The sequence below is a fragment of the Zonotrichia leucophrys genome, chromosome 27 (assembly GCF_028769735.1).
Source record: "Zonotrichia leucophrys gambelii isolate GWCS_2022_RI chromosome 27, RI_Zleu_2.0, whole genome shotgun sequence".
NCBI classification, from domain to species: domain Eukaryota; kingdom Metazoa; phylum Chordata; class Aves; order Passeriformes; family Passerellidae; genus Zonotrichia; species Zonotrichia leucophrys.
Genome location: NC_088196.1, coordinates 4655471 through 4675459, shown reverse-complemented (window position 1 = coordinate 4675459; position 19989 = coordinate 4655471). Strand labels below are relative to the sequence as shown.

The following is a 19989-nucleotide window of genomic DNA, read 5'->3' as shown; positions in this document are numbered from 1 at the left end:
TGGGTGGCTCTGGGGGACGCACATGCTGTGTGGCCCTTCCTCCTCCAAAGCACTGGATGTTCCCATGCCATCGCAGTGCCATGTGCTCAAGGCAGACCCTGACCTGGCAGCAAGCTCCTCAGAGCTGGAGAAGAGTTCCCTACAACTGTGGATGTGAGATGGGAAAGGTGCAGAGCATCCCTAAGCCAATTAAAGAGGTTAAAGCCAATTAAGGGATTTGGTCCCGGAGGAAATAGAGCCTCTAAATCTCCTTGGTGGAACTTTAGGGAAAAAAACCCCCACACAATAGAGATGGTAATTTAGAAAGGCACAGAAAGAAAAGTAGTTCTAATAATTTTATTCCTGGATTTGTTTTGAATTTTCAGTGAGGGAATTTGGACAACAAAACCAGGATCCCTTTCTGGCATCACAGGGGACCAGGAGACCACCTCACGAGGGACTGGGGCTGGCACAAGGGCAGCCAGGGCTGCTAGGAGCTGGGAGAGAGGTGCAGGAGAGGAAGAGCCCAGATCTGGAGAGGGCCCAATGCCCCTGGTTGTGACACTCAATGCACAGACACTTGTCCTCATGCTCACTTGCTAGTGCAGAGCAGTGTGAGCAGCTGGGCTCACACCCTCAGGGCCTGGCTCAGCCCTGAAGCTCATCCAGCAGCACCAACTCTGCTCCCTAACTGCACAAAAGGTGGCCTAAAATCCTGGGGTGCATGGATGTGGCATGAGCTCCACAAAGACATTGTCCCCTGGGAAAAAGCAGCACATTGAGGAGCTCTCTTTGGTGTTGGCAAGATTAGCTTCTCTCATCTGGCCCCAAAACACCACCAAGCTGCTTGGGCAGGGTCCCAGCCTGCCAGAAATGCCCCTGCCCATGGGGTACCACACTGGCTCCCTCTGCTCACCCCATCCCCACTGCCTAGAGCAGCTGTTCAGCTGGAAGAAGCAAAGCATCCAACCTTCCCTGCACACCAGTGAGCTGGAGACCAGCAATGCAGCCACCTGTGGCTATGCAATGAGAGACTGAGCCAGAAAACCTGAGCACAAGAGCCTGATCTGGGTGGGCACCAGCAGCTCTGGCCTTTCCACACCCCCTGGCACTGGAGTGGGAAAGCCAAGAAACACAACATCCTTCGGGATGCTCAACACAACGTCCAACGTGCAGGGAAGTGACAGGTGCTCTTGATTTGGGTGCCTCCTGCCATGTCTTTGGGTGGGATGGGATATGGCTGCATCACATGTTGGGATATTCTGAGAGCTGGTGGAGCTGCAAAGCAACCCTGGTGCTGGGATTTAGGATTTCCTCAGCAGGTCATGCACAGAGGGTAGCTGGTACTAAAGCAATCCATCAAAACCATGAATCTCATCACTCCACAGACCCACACACACATTTATCTGCCCATTCACACCCACACATCCACGAGCCCCCTGTGTGCATGCCTGCCCTGAGCACACACAAACCCACACCAAACTCTGCTGGTGCCTGCTGCCACACACAGACACCTGAATGCTCCAGGATAGAGATATGGGCCGAGCAGGAATGCACTGGGACTCACACACACCCCAGTTCAATGGCCACTTGTCCCCATGGCTCCCTGATGTGGCCCTGGCTCTGGTCCTGCTGTGCCACCCCATGTGCCAAGGGGGGACAGACCCAGAGCTTTATTTTGAGGCCTGCCCAAAGCCTCCCAACAGCACCCTGAGGGAATGTCACCATGGAGGCAGAGCTGGGGTTGTTTCCTGACTCAGGTAGAGGTGACCAACTGAGGGCTGTATGGAAGGAGGAGATTTAGAATCACAGCTCTTTGTCAGGTCTAACATTTCAATATCCACATCCCCTCAAGAGCCTCACACAGCTTCCCTTTGATCCAGTCTTCCCAAAAAAGGGAATTTGGGTTTCCCACTGTCTCCAAAACCATAGGATGAGCCTAGGAGAGCGGGGAATAGCCTGAAGCTGGGGCAGGCTGAGCCATCACAGTGCAGCCATCCTGGTGCCATTGGCCTGCAGCGACACCCCCACAGCACAGCCATGCTCTTGGTGACCCCAAATGTCCCCTGGCCCTGCTGGTGACCCCACACACAGGTCCTGCCCCACAGCAGCACCTCCAGCCCAAGCCAGTGTTAAACATGGAAAAGATCCAGCAATGCAGGGGGCTCACAGAGGGGACTCCACAGCCCCACTTCCAGCGAGACCCCCTCTCAAAAATGCTCCATCCCATGCAGAACAGGCTGGGCAGTCCCAACCCTGTTCCCCAGGCCTCTGGGATTTTGGGAAGCGTATGCAGGCAGCTGTGAAGGCAAGGGGAGCCCAGGTGGCCCAAACAACCTTTCCCCATCCAGCTGGGGTTTGGCTGGGCCAGTCCCTGAGCAGGCAGAGCTGCGGCTGTGCAAAAACACAAACCTCCTCCCATGCAGGATCCTGCCCAGACACAGAGGCATCCTTCAGTCCCCCTGTGATCCCAAACAAGCTGTGGGGTGAGGATGCTGCACTGCCCTCTCAGGGCATCCTTCAGTCCCCCTGTGATCCCAAGCAGACCCTGGGATGAGGATGCTGTGCTGTCATCCCTGGGAGCATCCTTCATTCCCCCTGTGATCCCAAACAAGCCCTGGGATGAGGATGCTGTGCTGTCATCCCTGGGAGCATCCTTCATTCCCCCCGTGCTCCCAAGCAGACTCTGGGATGAGGATGCTGTGCTGCCCTCTCAGGGCATCCTTCATTCCCCCCGTGCTCCCCAGCACACCCCGGGATGAGGATGCTGCGCTGCCCTCCCGATCCCATCGCCCCCGGGCACGCACCTTTGTTCCAGCTGTGCGACAGGCGCTGGTGCAGGCTCCGCCCGGTGCTCTTGGCGATCAGCTGGGCCAGATCCTCGAAGTTGAGGATGAACATGATGACGACGCCTTCCTCGTTCTTCACAGGCACCACATCCACCAGGCAGCGGAAACACGATGCTGCCGAGCAGAGAGAGGCTCAGGGGGGATGCTCAGGAGACCCTGACCTCCCCTTCCCCTCCAGCACCAAATACTTTTGGCAGAAAAGTGGAGTTTTGAGCACTTGGGTGGGTGTAATCCCTGCTGGTGGGCATGGAACATGATCTGAGCCCTGGGAAAGGGCCACATCCCCGAAGCATCCCCAGTCACACTGATCACATCTCTTTTTTCTGTCCCAGACAGTCATTTATATTAATGTACTTGAGAGCAGCAATTAAAGAGTGAGTAATTAAGAACTCAGGAAGTCCCAGGTAGTGGTTTAACCTCATTAAGCATCCTGCTTGTAATCACGCTGCAGTTAATTGCCCTGCAATCACCAGGCAGGTTTTGGGGATGGGATGCAGGCAATGGGGGTGAGCCCACGCTGGCAGCAGGACCAGGTGGGATCAGTCCCCAAGGACACTCCCTAAAGGCATGGAGTGGCCGGGCACGGCCTTGTCTTGTCCTGCCTGGGGAAACTGAGGCACAAAGGGGACACAAGGAGTGGCTCAGTGTCCTGGGAGTGATGGAGGCTGTGAGGAGCATCCCAGATATGTCCATAGGGGTTTTCCTGCTGGATCTCAGCTCGGCCCTGTGGCTCTCCTTGTGCAGCAGCCAGGCACCAGTCTGCAATTAGAGGCAACTGAAAACACCTGCAGGTCTTTTCCAAAGCACCAAGTGAAGGATTTCCCACCTACTTGGCCAGCTTTATTCCCACCAAATCCTCCAAAAACCTATAATCACTGAGTCCCTTCCTTGAGCTCTGTGCTGTTGCTTTGGCACTGATGGCAGCAGGACCCCCGAGCCAGAGCCACTGCCAGTGACACCCCCACAGCACAGCCATGCTCTTGGTGACACCAAATGTCCCCTGGCCATGCTGGTGACCCCACACACAGGTGCACATCCAGCCCAAGCCAGTGTTAAACATGGAAAAGATCCAGCAATGCAGGGGGGCTCACAGAGGAGACTCCATAGCTCCACTTCCACCGAGACCCCCTCTCAAAAATGCTCCACCCCATGCAGAACAGGCTGGGCAGTCCCAACCCTATTCCCCATGTCTCTGGGATTTTGGGAAGCGTATGTAACCCCCCCCAGGCTCCTATCCCCAAACTCCCAGAGATGATGGAGCAGCCAGGTACCATTACAGCCGGTAGGGAGCCACGGCAGCTCCGTGCCCGCTGTGCCGCCTTCCCCCGGGATTAGCGGCCGGGCAGGGATGCAGGGACGCGGAGCCGGCGCTCCCGCTCCGGCCGTGGCCGCGCTCCAGCCGGGAGGGGCAGGCCGGCCTTCCTGCGTATGATTTTAAGGAGCTCAGGGCCTCCCGTAATCAGGAGCAGATGGCCGGCATCGGGCAACTTCAAAATCTGCCCTGACGTCAGGGATGTGCACATACACGGACACACACAGGCACAAGAACGGGAAAGAAATGGATGTGGTGAAACCTGCTCAAAGATCCCAGCAGCCGGGATTTGCTCGTTTGTTCTTTCTTTCCCTCTCTTTTTTTTCTCTCTCTCTCTTTCTCCACTGCTCACCAAAGGGAGAGGAAACCCACTGAAATGTGTGAGCTGGGGAGCAGAGAGCGGATTTTTGGCAGTAAAGCTGTTTGGGGGCTGCACGGCACGTGACAGGTTACCTCTGTGTGGAGCAGGAAGAATAGAGCTCCTTTCCCTCCCTTTGTCAGGATTTTTAGGGCTCTTGAGATGAAGAGATGCCCTGTAAGAGTGGGGTGGCACATACCTGGTGGGTGACACGGTGCCATCCCCAGTGCTGATGCTGGCACTGGTGTGTGCAGGGGCTGTGCACAGGGGACCCCACTCCGGGATGCTTTCTCCTTTGGTGTGTTAGAAAATGAGGAGTTTTTGTTTTTTGGTTTTTTTTCTCCCCAGGGGTGATTTTGAAGCATCACTGATTTCCTGGAACCCGCAAAGGTTCACTGGCATGGGCAGCCATCAACCCCATGATTCCCTCTGGAGTGGGAATTCTGATCCAGACAACCCAAACCTGGCTCTGCAGGTGCTCTGCATTCCTTCACTGCCTCAGGTCCTTCCTAAGTTCCTCCATGGCAGTGGGAGGGGATGGGCTCTGAGCTGTTCTAGGGGTCCTGGATCCTGGCAGGCCCTGTGTGGCACAGGAAAGGGTTAATCCCATGGCCAGTGCTGAACAGCTGAAAACTGGGCCCAGTTACATCCAGTTGGAGGGATATAAGGAGCAGCTGGGAGGTGGCTGGGGGTGGGTTTGGGTGGCAGCTGGTGCCTGGTTTGATCCTGCAAATCTGGGAGGTGCTGAGCTTGAGCAGCCCTGGCCAATGTCACTGTGAGCCCCTCACTGATCCCTTCTTAAATTAAATAAAATAGACTATTTCTGTTGGGAGGGAACTACAGCAATAATCTAGTCTAACTGCCTGGCCAATTCAGGGTTGGCCAAAAGCTAATCCCCCTCCAAAACCAGGGCAATCACCCCAAAAGTGGCCCCAACAGGCACAGCCCTGCTCAGACCCACATTGCACAGCATGGAGGTGTCAAGGGAATGAGGAAGGATCAGGGTCAGGGATGGGGGCAGCACATTCCCTTAAGCCTGGCCCAAAGACAGGGCATTCCCCAGGATTTGGGGTACCCCCAGCTCTGTGGAGAGGCTGCAGCTGGGAGAGCCATGGCACTCTCTGCCCTGACTCAGTTTCCTTATGGTGAGATGAAGGCTGAGCCTCCTCATCATTCTTCCCAAAAACCAGGCCCTGCTGTAGCACCAGGCCCTGAGTGTGCCCCAGGAGGCACCTCAGGCCTGCCCTCCCATCCTTGCTCCTCAGTCCACTGTCCCCATCCTTCTCACTGTCTCTCCCCTTCAGCTGTTCAGCTAATCTGTCTCCATCCATCTAATTTTATCCAGCCACCAAATGATCTCTTGGAGGAGCCCTGGGGGGATTCACAACCTGCCTGTGCTCTGTGGCCACCAGCATGGGGGTGCCTGTGCCCATGTGGGGTGAAACCCAGCCTGGGGGCTGCAGACAGGGCTTGGCAGGTGGGGTAGGACAGGGACGCTGGTTTGAAAGCTCCCAAAGCCAACGTGGTGGGCTTGTATTCCCTAAATTTCTGGTCTGACCTTCCAGCACCAAGCTGAGTGAGTGCCTGGAGGTTTGTGCTCTCTGACCCACCGTGTCTTCTGACCTTGATAAAAGCCAACACTTAATAACATTAAAAATGTCATTGCTGGGGGCCCTCCCTCCCTCTCCCCTTATCCCCTGCAGGCAGCGGTGGTTAATGCATTTGTCATCAGTATTGTCATCAGTATCATCAGTATTAAACTAATCAACAGGACACGGGGGTTTCCAGAGCCGGACACAAGCCAGCATTGTTATGAATATTAAAAAAGAGAGCTATTAATCTGTGCCTGGAGCTCTTCCCCAGGCCAGGAGATTTAATCTGCAGGGTCTCATGGCACAGTGGCTAAAGCTATAGTGGGATTATATAAAGGAGCAGAGGAGAGGGGCTGGGAAGGGCACGGAGGGGATGGGAATGGAGCAGAGCTGTGCTCTGGGGCCAGAGAGGAGCCTGGAGGACCAAGCTGTGCTCCCATGCTGGGATAAATCAGTGTCGGGGCTGGGTGGAACTTCAAAGGGAAGTGCAGATTGCTGGGAGGCCCTAAAGCAAATCCCAGAGGTGGGGTGGAAAAAAATGGAGAGAGAGTCTGAGCTAGAGGGAGACTGGTCACTCCTGGGACCTGGGGGGAGCCCCTGCAGGTCTGCATCCCCCTGCACAGGGAGGGAATGTGCAGCACAGGCTCTGCCCTGGCCCCTCTCCCCACACCCAGACAGGGCATCGGGAGACTGAAACCTGCCAGGACACCAGGCCAGCAAAAATGACCTTATTAAGTAACATCAGCCGGACAGAGGTTCCCCTGTGCAGGGATTTGTGTGCTTACAGGCCTTGCTGGCTGGAAGCAGCAGTGGGGAGGGAAAATCAGGGGTGCCAATGGCTGAGGGTACCCACCAAAATGTGGCCACAAGAAAGATGCAAGCCTAGCAGGGTGATTTTGGGTGCAGGTGGAAGGATGCTCTGATCCCCAGGAGCCAAAAGGGGGTCCTGGATCAACACAGTGGGTTGGCAAAATGCATCTTAACTCTGCCAGGGCAGAGATCTCAGGAAAAAGGAAAGAAAGAAAAAAAAACTGCTCCAGGCAGCATTCTTAGAGATGCTGGGGATGATCTGGGCCTGTCCTTTTGTTCATGGGACATCAGGTCCAAGCAAAAAGCATCTGTGGGGATGAAAAATGTGTCTCTTCCAGCTCTCTGCCCTGGTCACACTGGCCCTGGGGCACAGCCAGGGCAATGGGGGTGCCTGGAGCTGCAGCACAGCCGTGCCAAGGGTGGCAGAGTTGGCGCTGCAGATAAGGATCTCTGGTCCCAGAGCTTTTGCCATTGTGAGGAGGGATGTTTATAAGTTCCCATCTGGAGCTGGGCTCTGCTATCCATCCCTCTCCCGAGGTCACAGACTGACCCTTAAAGCAAACAGCAAACAGCCCTAGCTTGGCATAGACCCCATGGGTTTGTACAAGCCAAGAGCTCCGCTTGGGGCTGGGGTTCGTCAGCTGGCTGTGCCTTCCTGCTCCTCCAACACCCAAGAAATCCCCTTAGTGCTGCCTTGGCCCCACCACGGGGCAGCAGCAGAGGCTCCCTGGGGCTGCCAGCACCAAATCATCCCTGGCAGTGCCAGGATGCAGCAGCTGCTGGTGGGATTTGCCCTCCTGCTCGCAGTGCACCCGTTGGGCACGTCAGATGCTGCTGTTTACAAAGCTGCATGGAGAAACCCTGGCTGGATCCATCCCCCTGCCTTAGCCAGGCTTGCTGGCAGCAGCTGCTGGAGAGGGGCAGTGCCCCAGATGTGCCCTGGGCTGGGGACACAGGGGATGTGTCACATGAGTGCCCCTGCTCCCTTTGGAGGTGGTGGCACTTCCCAACCCATGGGGACCTGTTGGGGGGATATGCTGAGTGGCACAGGGCGCCCCAATCCCTCCCAGGGGAAAATCCTGGCCTCTGCAGCAGTGGTATGAGTTTGCTGGCCTGATCCCAGCCCCTAATCCCAGTTCCATGGGGACTGACACGGAGTGCTGCTGGAGGGGCCAAGCTGTGGGCTCTGCCCAGCCAAGGACAGGCTGGAGGGGCTGGGGCTGCCCCAGCAGCTGCTCCAGCTGTCACAGCCACGTCTCCCCTTTCATATTCATCAGCATCACATTCACGCAGATTAAGCAGAGCCAGTGCCACCAGCTGCTGCTGCTCAGGCCATGCTGGCACTGTGGCACTCAGCACCTGTGGCCACCTCCAGCTCTGGGGACCCCGTGAGCCCTGGCCAGTGGCTTCACTGCAAGGCACATCCCCACCTGGGGAGGGAAAAACCATCCCTGGGTGCAGCTCAGCTCCTGGGTGTCATCCTCAGGGGATGCTGGAGGATTTGAGCTCCCCCTGGCCACGGTGTGTCTGCAGGGCTGGGGGCCATGGCTGCTCCTTGCTGTGGCTGCAGCTGATCCCGTGCTGACCCCCCTGTCTGGGCCAGCTCCAGCTGTGTAGCATCTTGTAAGGAAATTAACTTTTCACTGATCTCCCAGCTTTGAGCTGGGGATTAGAGCCCACACGCGCTGCCAACGGGCTCTTCCCTCTTTCCAAGGCCTTTTTGGGGCTGGCATGGCAGGGAGGGACAACTGCCCTGCCTGGGCTCATCCCACCTTCCCCCACAGGAAGGTTCCATTTTGGGCTCACTGTTGGCAGCCCTGGCTCGATTGTCTGTTTATAATTATATAATTGTATTTTCTATTAGGTGATGACAGCAGAAACATCCAGGTGGGGACCGAGCAGCCAGGCTGTCCCCAGGGATACATATCCCCCATCACTCAGCACCCTGCCTGACCCCAGACACCCTTGGGTGGCCCCTTCCTACCTGCCTCCCTCCATCCCAGCCTGGCCCTGCTCGGGTGTCTCCAACGGGCAGATTTTGGGTTTCACATTGCCTCTGTCAGCCAGGAAAGCCAGGAAACAACCCCGCGAGCTGCAGAGCCGGGAGTACCGCAGTAATAAACAGCAGGTCGAGGCTGGAGATTGGTGCTGCTGGTATGAAAAAGAGGACAGGCAGGTTCGGAGCTCCGCTGGCTAATTAAGCAGCAGCTCCCTATAATGCAAAAGCCTTTTCTTCGCCGATAAGACCCATTTATAATGGGCCGAGCGGTCGCAGGCTGAGTGCTGGGGGGAAACAATTGGAAAAGCATGCTGCTGGTGGGGCTGGGTTTTAAAAATAGACATGAAGGGTTTGCTTCTGGGCTTTTTTTTATTTTTTTCCCCCTCTTTTTTAATAAAAAAGAGAAGAAAGCAGCTCAGAGCTGCAATGAGAGTTCCCCATGGCCTAGAGGAAGAGCAGGGCTCTGAGGACAGCACCGAGCATCCCGTGAGCCCAGCAGGAATGCTTCAAAGCAGGGAGCACGGTGATGCATCAGGCTCACAAGCCAAGTAGTCCCCAGGGATGGAATGGGAAACTATCCTGAGGGAGGGAGGGAATGGACCAGGGCTGCCCATGCTGCCCTTGCCACAGCCAGTGCACGGCCGCTGGCACTGGATGGGAGCAGGGGCACAGCGTGTGCCACGTCTCTGCACTGCCCTGGGCTCCAGCCAGGCCCTGGCACCACTCATGGCCCCTCTCCACCCAGGAGAGCCCCACAGGAAGAGCCTCGACCGAGTGGCTGATCCTGCCACCACACAGGGCCAGGTCCTGCCGGGATAACGCCGGGATAACACGCAGAGGTGCTGCCAGTGAATAACTCTGATACGCTGGCACCTGGATGCCAGCCCGGGAGATGATAGGGTCTGGGAGGGAGGCCAGGACACCCCAAGATAGGGTGCTGGGCTGGGAGCCAGGGTTCCTGCCTGCTCCTTCCTTTTGCTTCCAGTGCTTCTCCTCTAACTGGCTGTCTGGGAGCTGCCAGCAGATTGGGGTGCAGCCCTGTGCTCAGGCCAACCCCCATCAATACAATCTGAAGTAATGGGAAAGCTCCATAGGTTAAAAAAAGGAAACACTGAATATTTTTAACCTCCTGTGAGCACCGAACCTGCATTTCCCTGCCCCAGGGAGCCCTGGCCACTGCTGTTTTGCAGCATCAAGCACTAAATATTTATTTAACTTCCTGCCGTATTAGAACTAATCACTCGTATTTTCCATCAAAGCTTCATTTTCATCTTAACGTAATTCCATCTGTGCACGCACAGCCGCATCCTGCTCACTGGAAAGGCAGCTCTGAGGCTGTTGGCTGCACCCACTCTCAGCAGAGATGGGGGGTCTGTCTCATCTCATCTCGGAGCACAGACTGGGAGCCCTGTGCCCAAGCCTGGCTTCTCCACGGATTCTCATTCCTGGCGCAGGGATCCCACAAGCAATGACACAGCTTGTCCCAGGAGCAACGAGCCACCCCCAAGGGCTCACAAATGACCTGATTCCCAAATAATCTGGCAACACCCTCTATTGCTCAAGGTCCCAATGTGCTCCGTGACAGCAGAGATGCCTCCATCCCACCAGGAGCCACCATGGGGGTGCTCTCAGCAAAGCCCTGAGCATGGGTGCATCCTGACGTGTTTGTGTCCCACCACTGGCTTCCCACAGCCCACCCCGCGGAGAGGCTCTTACTGTCTTTGCGGTAGTAGAGGATCTCCAGCTTGCACTCCTCGGAGCCCAGCAGGGCCTGGGTGAGCTGGGCAATGGAGCTCTTGGTGGTGTCGGGGCCCGTGAGGAAGTCGCAGGTGCAGGGCTGCTGCATCACCTCCACGCGCGAGTAGCCGAACATCTCGCAGAAGCCGTCGTTGCAGTAGATGATGGCGCAGTTCTCCATCTGCGCGTTGGCAATGAGGAACTTGCGGTCTGCAGGGGGGCAGGAGAGACAGCACCAGGCTTAGAGGGGTGGTGGGGGGCGAGCTTGGGAGTTTTGGTGTCGCCTGCTGTGGGGGTCATGCAGACAGGTGACACTGGGGACAGCTCTGGGGGGACAGCGGCTGACCTCAGCCCACACAGGACTGCTCTGCTCTTCAGAGAGAGAAAGTGTCCCCACTTCAATGTGAATTTGCGGCTGTGGGGCAGGGGGACACAAAGTGGGGTTCTCAGTAGAGGCAGTTTTGCTGGGATTGGCCAATCCCTGCAGCCTTGACATTTCACCACAGGCATGTGGGGACTCTCTGCTGTCTAATGGGGAATCTGTCCCTGACCGGCACTGCAGGCACAGGGGAGAGCTGCAGCCTCTGTCCCTTCCCAGGAGCTTATCAGGGACCTCAGTTATCTCAGAGACTTTCCACCCTTGCTCAGATTTGACTGAAGTCAGGCAAGGGGCAAGAGGAGGAGTGAGTGTAAGGCTTGGCTTCATGGGAAGCAGGGGTGAAACCCATCACATTAATGGTTCTCCTAATGTTTTATAGGGTAATTGTGCCTTTGGGCTAAAGGTGAAATCCAGACTCTGCTGGGATTTGTGGCCCCTGTGCTCAAAAATAAAGTGCTTAAGGAAAGGAAAAGGGAAACTGAGGCAGAGAGCAGCGCTGCCCCATTCCCTCCTGGTGCTGCAGCCACCTAGGCTGGGCTGAGGTCAGACTTGCTGCCTTGCCAGGGTGTGTGGCAGTGCTGCACAGCCCACGTCATCCAGCCCACATGGAGCCACTTCCATCCTTATCTTGGGGTGAGCTCTGATTTGGTTTGATTTTGTGTTTTTTTTAAGGATATCAGGGAGTGCTGGGCTCTGGGACAGGTTTGCTGGGATGTGACAGGGAGCTGGATGCTTATGTGGTGCCACATCCCCTCCAGCACCATCTCCCTCAGCATTTGGCATCAGCTCTGGGCTGGAGCTGAAGGCAGGTCTGAGCAGAGGGTCCATTTGGAGGCTGCCTCCCAGCCCAGACCCCAATTAATCTCCTGGATTACCCAGGAATGGCATCTGCAGCTTGCGTGCTCCAGAACCCTGCTGCACTCCAGCCTCATGGGGAATTTCACCCAAACGCAAGAGGAACCTCTGCACAGCTGTGGCACCGAGTGCTGGGGCGGGGGGACCCCTCCCAGGCACATCAGGGCTGTCCCCAGTGGCACCTGCAGGGTCCCAGCTCTGCAGGACGCCTCCCAGTAAAACCAGAGTCCCCAGGGATGCTGCACAAGTCTCCTGCCCCAGTCCACCCTCTGGCAGCCCCTTGGTAGCCCTTTCTGGGGGCTCCCACTCTGGCACCCTTCCCTTTCCCACACGGGGCTGGTGCTGGGGCCGATGCTGCAAACAGCACAAACCACCACAGACAAACATTCCCCAGTTCCTTCTTCCCGATCCTTCTACCTCCAAACTGCTTTGCCAGCACTAGGAGGGGACCTCCTCCCAAAGCCCTGCTGGTGGGGCACACTCCCCACCTGTGATGAACAGTTCCCCCATCCAGTGTCAGCCCCATGGGCTGGATCCAGCCTGGATCCTGGCTGGGCTGGCGCAGGACAGGATTTACAGGGCTGGCAGGGCGCCGGAGCAAGCTGTGCTGAGCACAGGGATGTGACCACGACCACGATGGGAAGGAGCTGCAGAGCCAGGTCTCCTTGGTGGGGGGGGGGTTCACCCCCAATTTGCTTTCTGTCCTGCAGATTTCCCCTTGGCCCCACAGTACAGAGCCCTGACAGGGAAGAGCTGGGCCCCTCTGGCTGCACCGGGGACTCACCAGGAGCAGCTTCACCCGTGGGAGCTGCGGTGCTGGGGATGAAGGCACCCACAGGCACCTGAGAACTCATTGCCTGTAGCAAAGATGTATTAGGTGTGCTGGTTTGCTGTCTCCCAACACCTGCCACAGCACAAAAGTGCCGCGGGGGAGCGTGGGGCGATGTTTGGGCAGAACCCAGCTGGTGCCCGACATGGCTGGCAGGGAGCGGGCATGGAGCGGGCACGGAGCGGGGTCTGGCTCCGTTCTCCTGTCACGCCTCGCCGCCTGGCCCCGCTGCTCCCCAGCCGCCGCTTCCCAGGGGGAACTGATAGGAAGCAGGCACAGTTTTTCTCACTTTCCATCCCCAGGGTCACGTCAGTCACCGCCAGGCCAGGCAGCGCAGAGCCTGCAGGGATGGCAGCGCCAGGGAATTTGCCCACTCGGGAAACTTGGACACGCACAAAAAAACCCCACAGCGAGTCGGGGCAGTGGGGGCTGCACCCCACAGCAGCCCCCCGAGCTCAGTTTTTGGGGGACCCCGGTGCCCTGGTCCCCTCCCGTCACCCCCAGCATTGTAGGGGGGACCCATCCCTATTGGGGTGCCCAGAGAGCGGGAGCGGAACCCCCGCGCCCCCACCCAGGCACACGCAAACCCCAGTGCTCCTCTATGTGCACGGACTTTCCGCCGTATCTGACACGAAACCAGCCCCAAAATTCATATAAAGGGATTACTCGGAGCAACAGCAAATGGCAACGTCTCACCAGGGACGGCGGCCGCCGAGAGCGCAGAGTTGAAGGCAAACAGGCGGCGAGCCCGACTGCGCTGGGGTTCACCCTGTCCCCCCGTCCAGCCGGCCGGGACCCCCTCCCCGCCAGCCCCGGCGCCCCGAACCAGCCCGGGGACACCGCGATCCCCCCGGGAAACACCGAGGCCGGGGTGGCTCCGTCCCCCGGTGTCGCCCTGTCTATAAATACCCGCGGGGACGCTGCCTGGCTGTCGCCCACCGTCTCCCTCCTCGGGAGGTCACAGGGGCTCCTCCGTGGCCCCGGGGACACCCTCCCGCCTTCCCCCCTCCTCTCCCCGCTGCGCTCCGAACTTGGGGGGCGCTCCGGCCGCGGGGGGAGCGGAGCGGGACCGGAGGGTGCGGTACTCACTTTGTCCTTCAAATTTGCGAATGATGGTGTCCAGGTAGGTGTTTTGGGGGGCCACATGGCCCCGGCGCACCGGCATCGCTCCGCTGCGCTCTGCGCGCCCCGGGAGCGGCCGAACTTGCCGCGGGCGCGGCGGGGAGCGCGGCCCGGCCCCGGAGCGGCGCGGCACGGCACGGCGCGGCCCCGCTCCGCCTCACCCCAGGGCTGACCGAGCTCTGGAGCCCAGCCGGCCCGGGGCTCCCATGCTCCCGGTGGCCGGAAGGGGGAACCCCTCCGCCCGCCCTGCCGCGCCCGGCCCCGGGCGGGGGCGGCCGGGGAAGATGAGGATGGGAGGGGGAAGCGGGGGAGAGAGGGGGGAGGACCCGCTTGAAAGCGGGAGAAAATAATAGAATAAAATAATAAAGAGTAGAAATCCCCCAAAGTGCTTAGTCACCGCTGCCCCGGCCGGCCGGAGGCTCCGGGGGGAGCCGTCAGCAGCAACAGCTGCCGGCCGGGCAGCGCGCACCCCCCGGCGGCCCCCGGGGCTCCCCCGGACCCCCCGGCATCCCGCGGCACCGCAGCCGCTCCCGCACGGCCCCGAGGGCGGGGGGGCTCCGGGGCGGGGCGCGGGGCGGGCCGGGGGCGCAGGTGGGTGCTGGGGGTGCGGGGGTGGGAGCCTTGAGGGGCTGGGGCAGGGCGTGCTGACAGGTGAAAGAGGCTTTGGGGAATGGTTTGGGGGTGGAGGAGAATCCTTGTGGGGCGTGGAGGGGTGGGGATGGGGTCTTCGGGGTGCTGGCAGAGTCCTGGAGGGAGTGGGGTGCTGGAGCTGGAGGTTCTGCTGGGGATGGGGGGATTTGGTGGGAGTGCAACTGCAGGGTGCTGGGGGCGCTGGAGGAAGGGGTGCTGAAAAAAGGGGTGCTGGAGAGGGGTGCTGGAGGAGGAGGAGGCACCGGGAGCGCCGGGAGCTGCCGGGTGGGGATGGTGAAGGAGGATGGTGGAGGAGGGAGCGATGAAGAGCGCTGGGGGGCTGGGGGCGGCAGAGCAGGGGGTGCCGGGGTGCAGGGGGTGGTGCAGGGGGTGCTGCGGGGGAGCAGCAGGAGATGCAGAGCTGCAGGGGCAGCAGAGGGGGCGCTGCCGGGTGCAGGGGTTGGAGGGGGCAGTCTGGGGGTGCAGGGGGGCAGGAGCAGAGCACAGGGCGCTGAGGAGGGGGCGCCGCCCGAGTAGGGAGTGTCGGAGGGTGAGAATGGGGTGCAAGGCAAGGGGAGCGGGGGGCTTTGCCGGGATGTTGGGGGTCCTGGGGATGCCGGGGACAGGTCAGGGCGCTCCCGGAGGTTCCGAGGAGGAGGTCCGGGTGTTCCGGGGGTGCCGGGGGTGCCGGCCCCGCTCCTGGCGCTGTCCAGCCGAGCTGGTGCTGAAGGGGCGGGCGGGAGGGGGGACCGGCTGCTTCTTTTGGGGGCGGGGGGCTTGGCACGGGACAGCCCTGCCTGGCACAGGGCTCTGCGGGCACGGAAAATCCTCGGGGAACACGGAGCATCCTGAGGGTCCTGAGAACTCTGAAGGACGTGGAGAGTCCAGAGCACCCTGGGAGCTCTGGTGGGAATGGAGAATACAGCAGGTTCCAGGGTTGTGGGGTCACAGAAAGCCCCATGGGCTCTGTAGACCATGGGGACCCTCGTGGGTCTCTGTGGGACATCAGGGTTCCATGGTGATGCTGAGATGTTCAGACCTAGACCCAATTCAGTTCTTCTGCCCACCTCAGGGGTGGAGGCCAAGGGGACCAGCTCCCTTTCCTTCCTGAGAAATCCACTCTGGCTGACCCTCTTCTCCTGTGTCCACTGCTAAGGACAGTGTCCACTCAGGGGCTTTCTATTATTATTATTTTGTTATGCATGATTTTTCAGGCATGAAATTGCTCTAAGAGGATTATGGTCCATTATCATCAACAGAAGTGTTTTGCTGGGATTTTCAATTAATATTCCAGCGCACCTCAGTGGTGTCCATGTGGACCAGGCCTTGCCAGTGGGGCACTCGACCCACAGCATGGTTTGCCTGGTTTGCCTCCTGTCCCTTGGCCAGCACTGCAAGTGGGTGAGGCAAGTGCCCTTTCAGCCCATTTTGGAGGCTCAGTGCTGTTTTTATCTCCATCTCTCAGAGAAGTCAGCCTTCCCTAACGCAGAAAAACTTGTTCTATTGTTGAAGAGGGTGAAAAACCCATTATCTCCCCCCATCCACTCTGCACACTGCCTCTGCCGTGATTTACTGCGACTCGTGGAGGATGTTTTGCTCTATATTACACAGATGCAGCTTAATAGCATGGGGGAGGGAGAGGGACACAGAGTCCAGACTCCTGCCTTCTCTGTTTTCTTGTTGATATACTGTGTGACTCAAGGGAGACAGCTCTGTGCCGCAATTTCCTTTAGAAAATAGGGACATTGGTCACCTGGCCTGGTGAAACCTCTTTGAGATTCCTGGATGACCAGTTCTGCAGGGGAAAGCAAACCCTTACTACTACAGCTAATATGATAGTAATTATGATTATTAATCACCAGGCAGTCAGGATTTAAGGTTGGCCTCCTGCCCTCCTCTCATCCCATAAATCAGCCCGGGATGTTCATGGGCACATCACGTGGAGGAGGATGAGTCTGACACAAAGGGCACGTGCCAGCCCAGAGCCTTTTTGGGAGGGGGTCCCCAGAGTGGAGGGTGGGGGCACCAGCCCAGCTCTGGGGCAGGGAACAGCCCCGTCCCTGCAGCCCCTCTGCAGTGACCCCAGAAGGGCTTGTCCTGCTCCAGCCATAGCTGTGGGGCCCCTCTGATCCCCCTTTCTCCAAGCAGGGCGTTTGTCCCAGCACGTGGAGGAGCCTCTCCTACCAGCCCTCTTCCCCACATTGCATTTGCAGCTGAGTCATGTCATTCCCTTCCAGGTTATTACTGGTTATTCCCTTCCAGGTTATTATTGACTGAGTTCCAGGAGCCTCCCAGTGCACCCATGGTGGTTCCAGTCCCCTCAGAGCTCCCCAGGCCCCTCAGTGCATCCCTGCAGGGCCAGGTCACCCATGCAGCTGCCACTCCATGCCCTGCCCTCTTTGGAGCACTCTATGCCCAGACTTCTTTCAATTCCCTGGGTTTTAAGCATATGCTTGTAGTTAATCCTGCGCTTACATTTTATCCCAAATTGGAAAAATTGGGGTCTTTGGGCAAATTCTCCTGCTGTTCAAGTCAGCTGAAGGGCTCCCTCTAATTTAACTGAGCAGTAATCCTCTCTCTCCCTGCCCTGCTCTCCTCCTCCTCCTCCCTCACTCAGTTCTACTTCTCCCCCCTCCTCCTCCTCCTTTTTCTCCTCACTGAACGTTTTGGAGGTTTTACTCCTTTCCCCTTATTTTTTTTTCCCTTCCTTCCCACACCCTGGGGAATCAGTGGGAGATTACCTGGTTTCCAAGGGCAAAGGAGACCTGGGTGCTTCCCGAGGGTGTCCTCCCCCTCCCTGCTCCTGGGATTTCTGATCTGTGCAGGAAATCATCACCTGCTCAGCGAGGGGTTGCACAGGCACGTTGGGAGAGGAGTGCAGCCTTCCTGGGGTATGGATTTATGGTGGGAGGTGTGGGATGGAGGGGCTGGGAGCCCGCTTGGATGCCAGCATGCCAGCAGCCGGCTGGCACTCGCCAGGAGAAATGTTTGCCAACCGAGACGCGACATTTCTGCCTCTCTCTGTAATTAGAGCCACACTGCAAACACAGCTGGGAAGGGAGAGACAGGGCTCTCGTGGTCCCCAAAGCTGCCTCCAGCCACCAGGACTGTCCCCAGGCACTCTCAGGTGTCCTTCTGCCTGGCATGGCTCATGCCCCTGCCTTGCCCTTCACCTTTGGAAGATGCTCCACGGATTTGACACGGGATGGAGGAATTTGGGCTGTAAATTTATTTTTGCAGGTGGAAGGATGCTCCTTGTTTTGGCTCCTTTCTCTGCCTCACCACTCCAAATCTTGATGCATTTTTTCAGGCTCTCACCTCCGCGCTGTTTGTTTGTTAAGTATGAAACAAAAGCCCAAAACAAAGGTAAAAATGTGCAGCCAAATCGAACTCTCATCAGCCTGGGCCTTCCCAGCCCTGGGAGACTGCAAATCTGGAAAGGACTCGGTGACATTAAACCAAGTCACGGACATTGTTTCCTGACAAAGCCACTTCCACTTGTGAGTGGCAGGGAATGCCACGGGGACTCTGCTCTGGGCCGTGGCCACTCAGGTCATGGCATCCCCCTGGCACCCTGCCTGTCCCCCCTGCCCAGCAGGGGAAACTGAGGCACGGGGCAGGCTCGTGACTCACCTGCCAGGAGGATGGATGGGGCCTGCAGGCTGCAGGAGCTCGTGATGCTGCAGGGAGGAGCAGGGAGAGGCAGCATGCAGCGGGTCTGTCTGACTGGAAACTCCCCTGGAAAGGAGCCCGTGCCAAGTTCCCAGCTCTTTTGGTGGGGACAGTTCTCTCCCTGTCACCTGGGATGCCTCAGGGGGACAGTGCCAGCTCAGGGGGGAGCCCCAAAGGGTGGGGACAGTTCCCCACCAGCAGTGGGACATGGGCAGAGCCCGTTTGGGGTCCTGCTGCTGAGGCACCCTGGGACAGGGCCATGGGACTCTGTGGGGCTGGGGAGGTGGTCAGCACATCTGGAACCCCTGGATGCATCCCCTGGGGAGGATGGGATCCCACTGGGTGCCCAGTGCGTCCAGCCACAGGCAGGGATGGCACCCCTCCATCAAGGATGGACATTGGGAGGGTAGAGCTGTCATCTGCCTTGGATCTGGCCCTGTCCCCCTTGGTAGGGAATTCCAGCTGAGCCACGGGGCTGGGAAGAGTCTGAACTTGCTTAGGGGGGGAATAAGGGGTCTTTCCCTCACCCCTAAATCCACTTTTATTCCCCTCAGCCCTGCTTGAGCAGTGGGAGGGAAGGATGGTGCTGACCTGAGCTCACAAGGATCTGCAGGGATGGAGCTCTCCCAGCCCCTCCTGCATCTCGCTGCATCCCTTCCACAATTCCTGTCCCCTGAGACCCCCCCAAGGCCACCTGGCCCCTCTGCCCTGCCCACGGTGGCCCCTTGTGATGGCCCCAGCTGCTGCCAAGCTGTGGCTGCGCCTTTCCAGGCGCTCCCTGTCCCCCGGAGGGGAATGTGAGGAACGCAGCCCGTGCACCCTGCCTGCTCCTGCCTGGCCACCCGCCGGCTAAGAATAGACCTGCCCTGGCCAGGCCCCACCAGCACCACGGGGCTGTGGGTGTGGGAACCCCAGCCGCCTTCCTCAGGGGAAAAATGGACTTAAAAAACCCAAAAAAATCGGTTATTCTGATTCCCCAAGGGTCCTTGTGCTGGTGAAGGGAGCCCAGAGCGTTTCTTGCTTTGAATTAATGTGATTTTAAAGCAAATTTCCTCTGGAAGCTCTATGTACAGGCAGGGGGTGCAAAGCAGCCCCTCAAGCTTGGTACCTGCTGCCTCCTGAGCTCCCCTCCAGGAGCTCTGTGAATTAAGGGGGAATCTCCTCCTTTTTTCTGCTTTTACGTTTCTTTTTTCTCCTTAGGGAGTGATTTCGCTGAGCCTCCTAATTTCAGCTGCAGGCATGATGCAGAAGGCAGAAGGCAGCAAAATCTCTCCAGATGTTATCACAACGGGGAAGGGAAATCATCCTTGGTTTAGAGCTATCTTGTAAAACACTGCTGCTGGCTTGGCAGAGCCCTTGGGGCACGAGCTGGCCCTCACAAAGTCTCATTCAGGCCCCCCATCTCAGCCAAGGAGCTCCAGTGGAGCTCAAGGTGGGACCTTCAGCCTCCCCCTGGGCTGGACTGGGCATAACCTTGTGTCCAGCCCCATCTCCTGGGTGGACTTTGCACCTGTGTCGAAGGCAGCCTGGTGTCCAACCCCATCCCATCTGCTGCGTGGACCTTGGCCCCGTGTGGAAGGTTGGCTGGTGTCCAATCCCACCTGCTGCACACAGCTTGGAGCTGCGCTGAAGGAGCCTCTGGGTTCTGCATGGGCCTGGGCTGTGTGGGTGCCTCTGGACACAGCTCAGGGCACCCTCATCCACCCTCGTGTCCCTGGCAGGACAAACTCAGCTCCTGCGTGGATGCTCTGGTGTCTAACCAGTGCTGAGTGTGTGTTGGTCTCCCTGAGTGACAATGTTCAGTATGGCTCTATTTTTTTTTCCTTTTTAATCGTCTTCTCCAGAAAGCAATTTTCATGAAACTTA

At 58.3% G+C, this 19989-nt stretch overlaps 1 protein-coding gene across 4 annotated transcripts in view; it reads right to left on the bottom strand.

Annotated features, from left to right (window-relative positions):
• Positions 1-14124, bottom strand: part of KCNH6 (potassium voltage-gated channel subfamily H member 6) — a 34140-nt gene extending 20016 nt beyond the window's left edge. The window contains exons 1-3 of one of the 4 annotated variants that reach the window (XM_064733684.1): positions 13789-14124; positions 10616-10846; positions 2787-2942 (exon numbers count right to left, since the gene is read on the bottom strand). In XM_064733684.1, the coding sequence (XP_064589754.1) occupies positions 2787-2942; positions 10616-10846; positions 13789-13864 (463 nt within the window). In that variant the 5' untranslated portion in view covers positions 13865-14124. Of the gene's footprint in view, positions 1-2786; positions 2943-4099; positions 4211-4697; positions 4717-10615; positions 10847-13788 lie in introns of those variants that run through there. The other 3 variants (XM_064733687.1, XM_064733685.1, XM_064733686.1) reach the window with 3 other exon arrangements.
• Positions 14125-19989: the final 5865 nt, after the last annotated feature.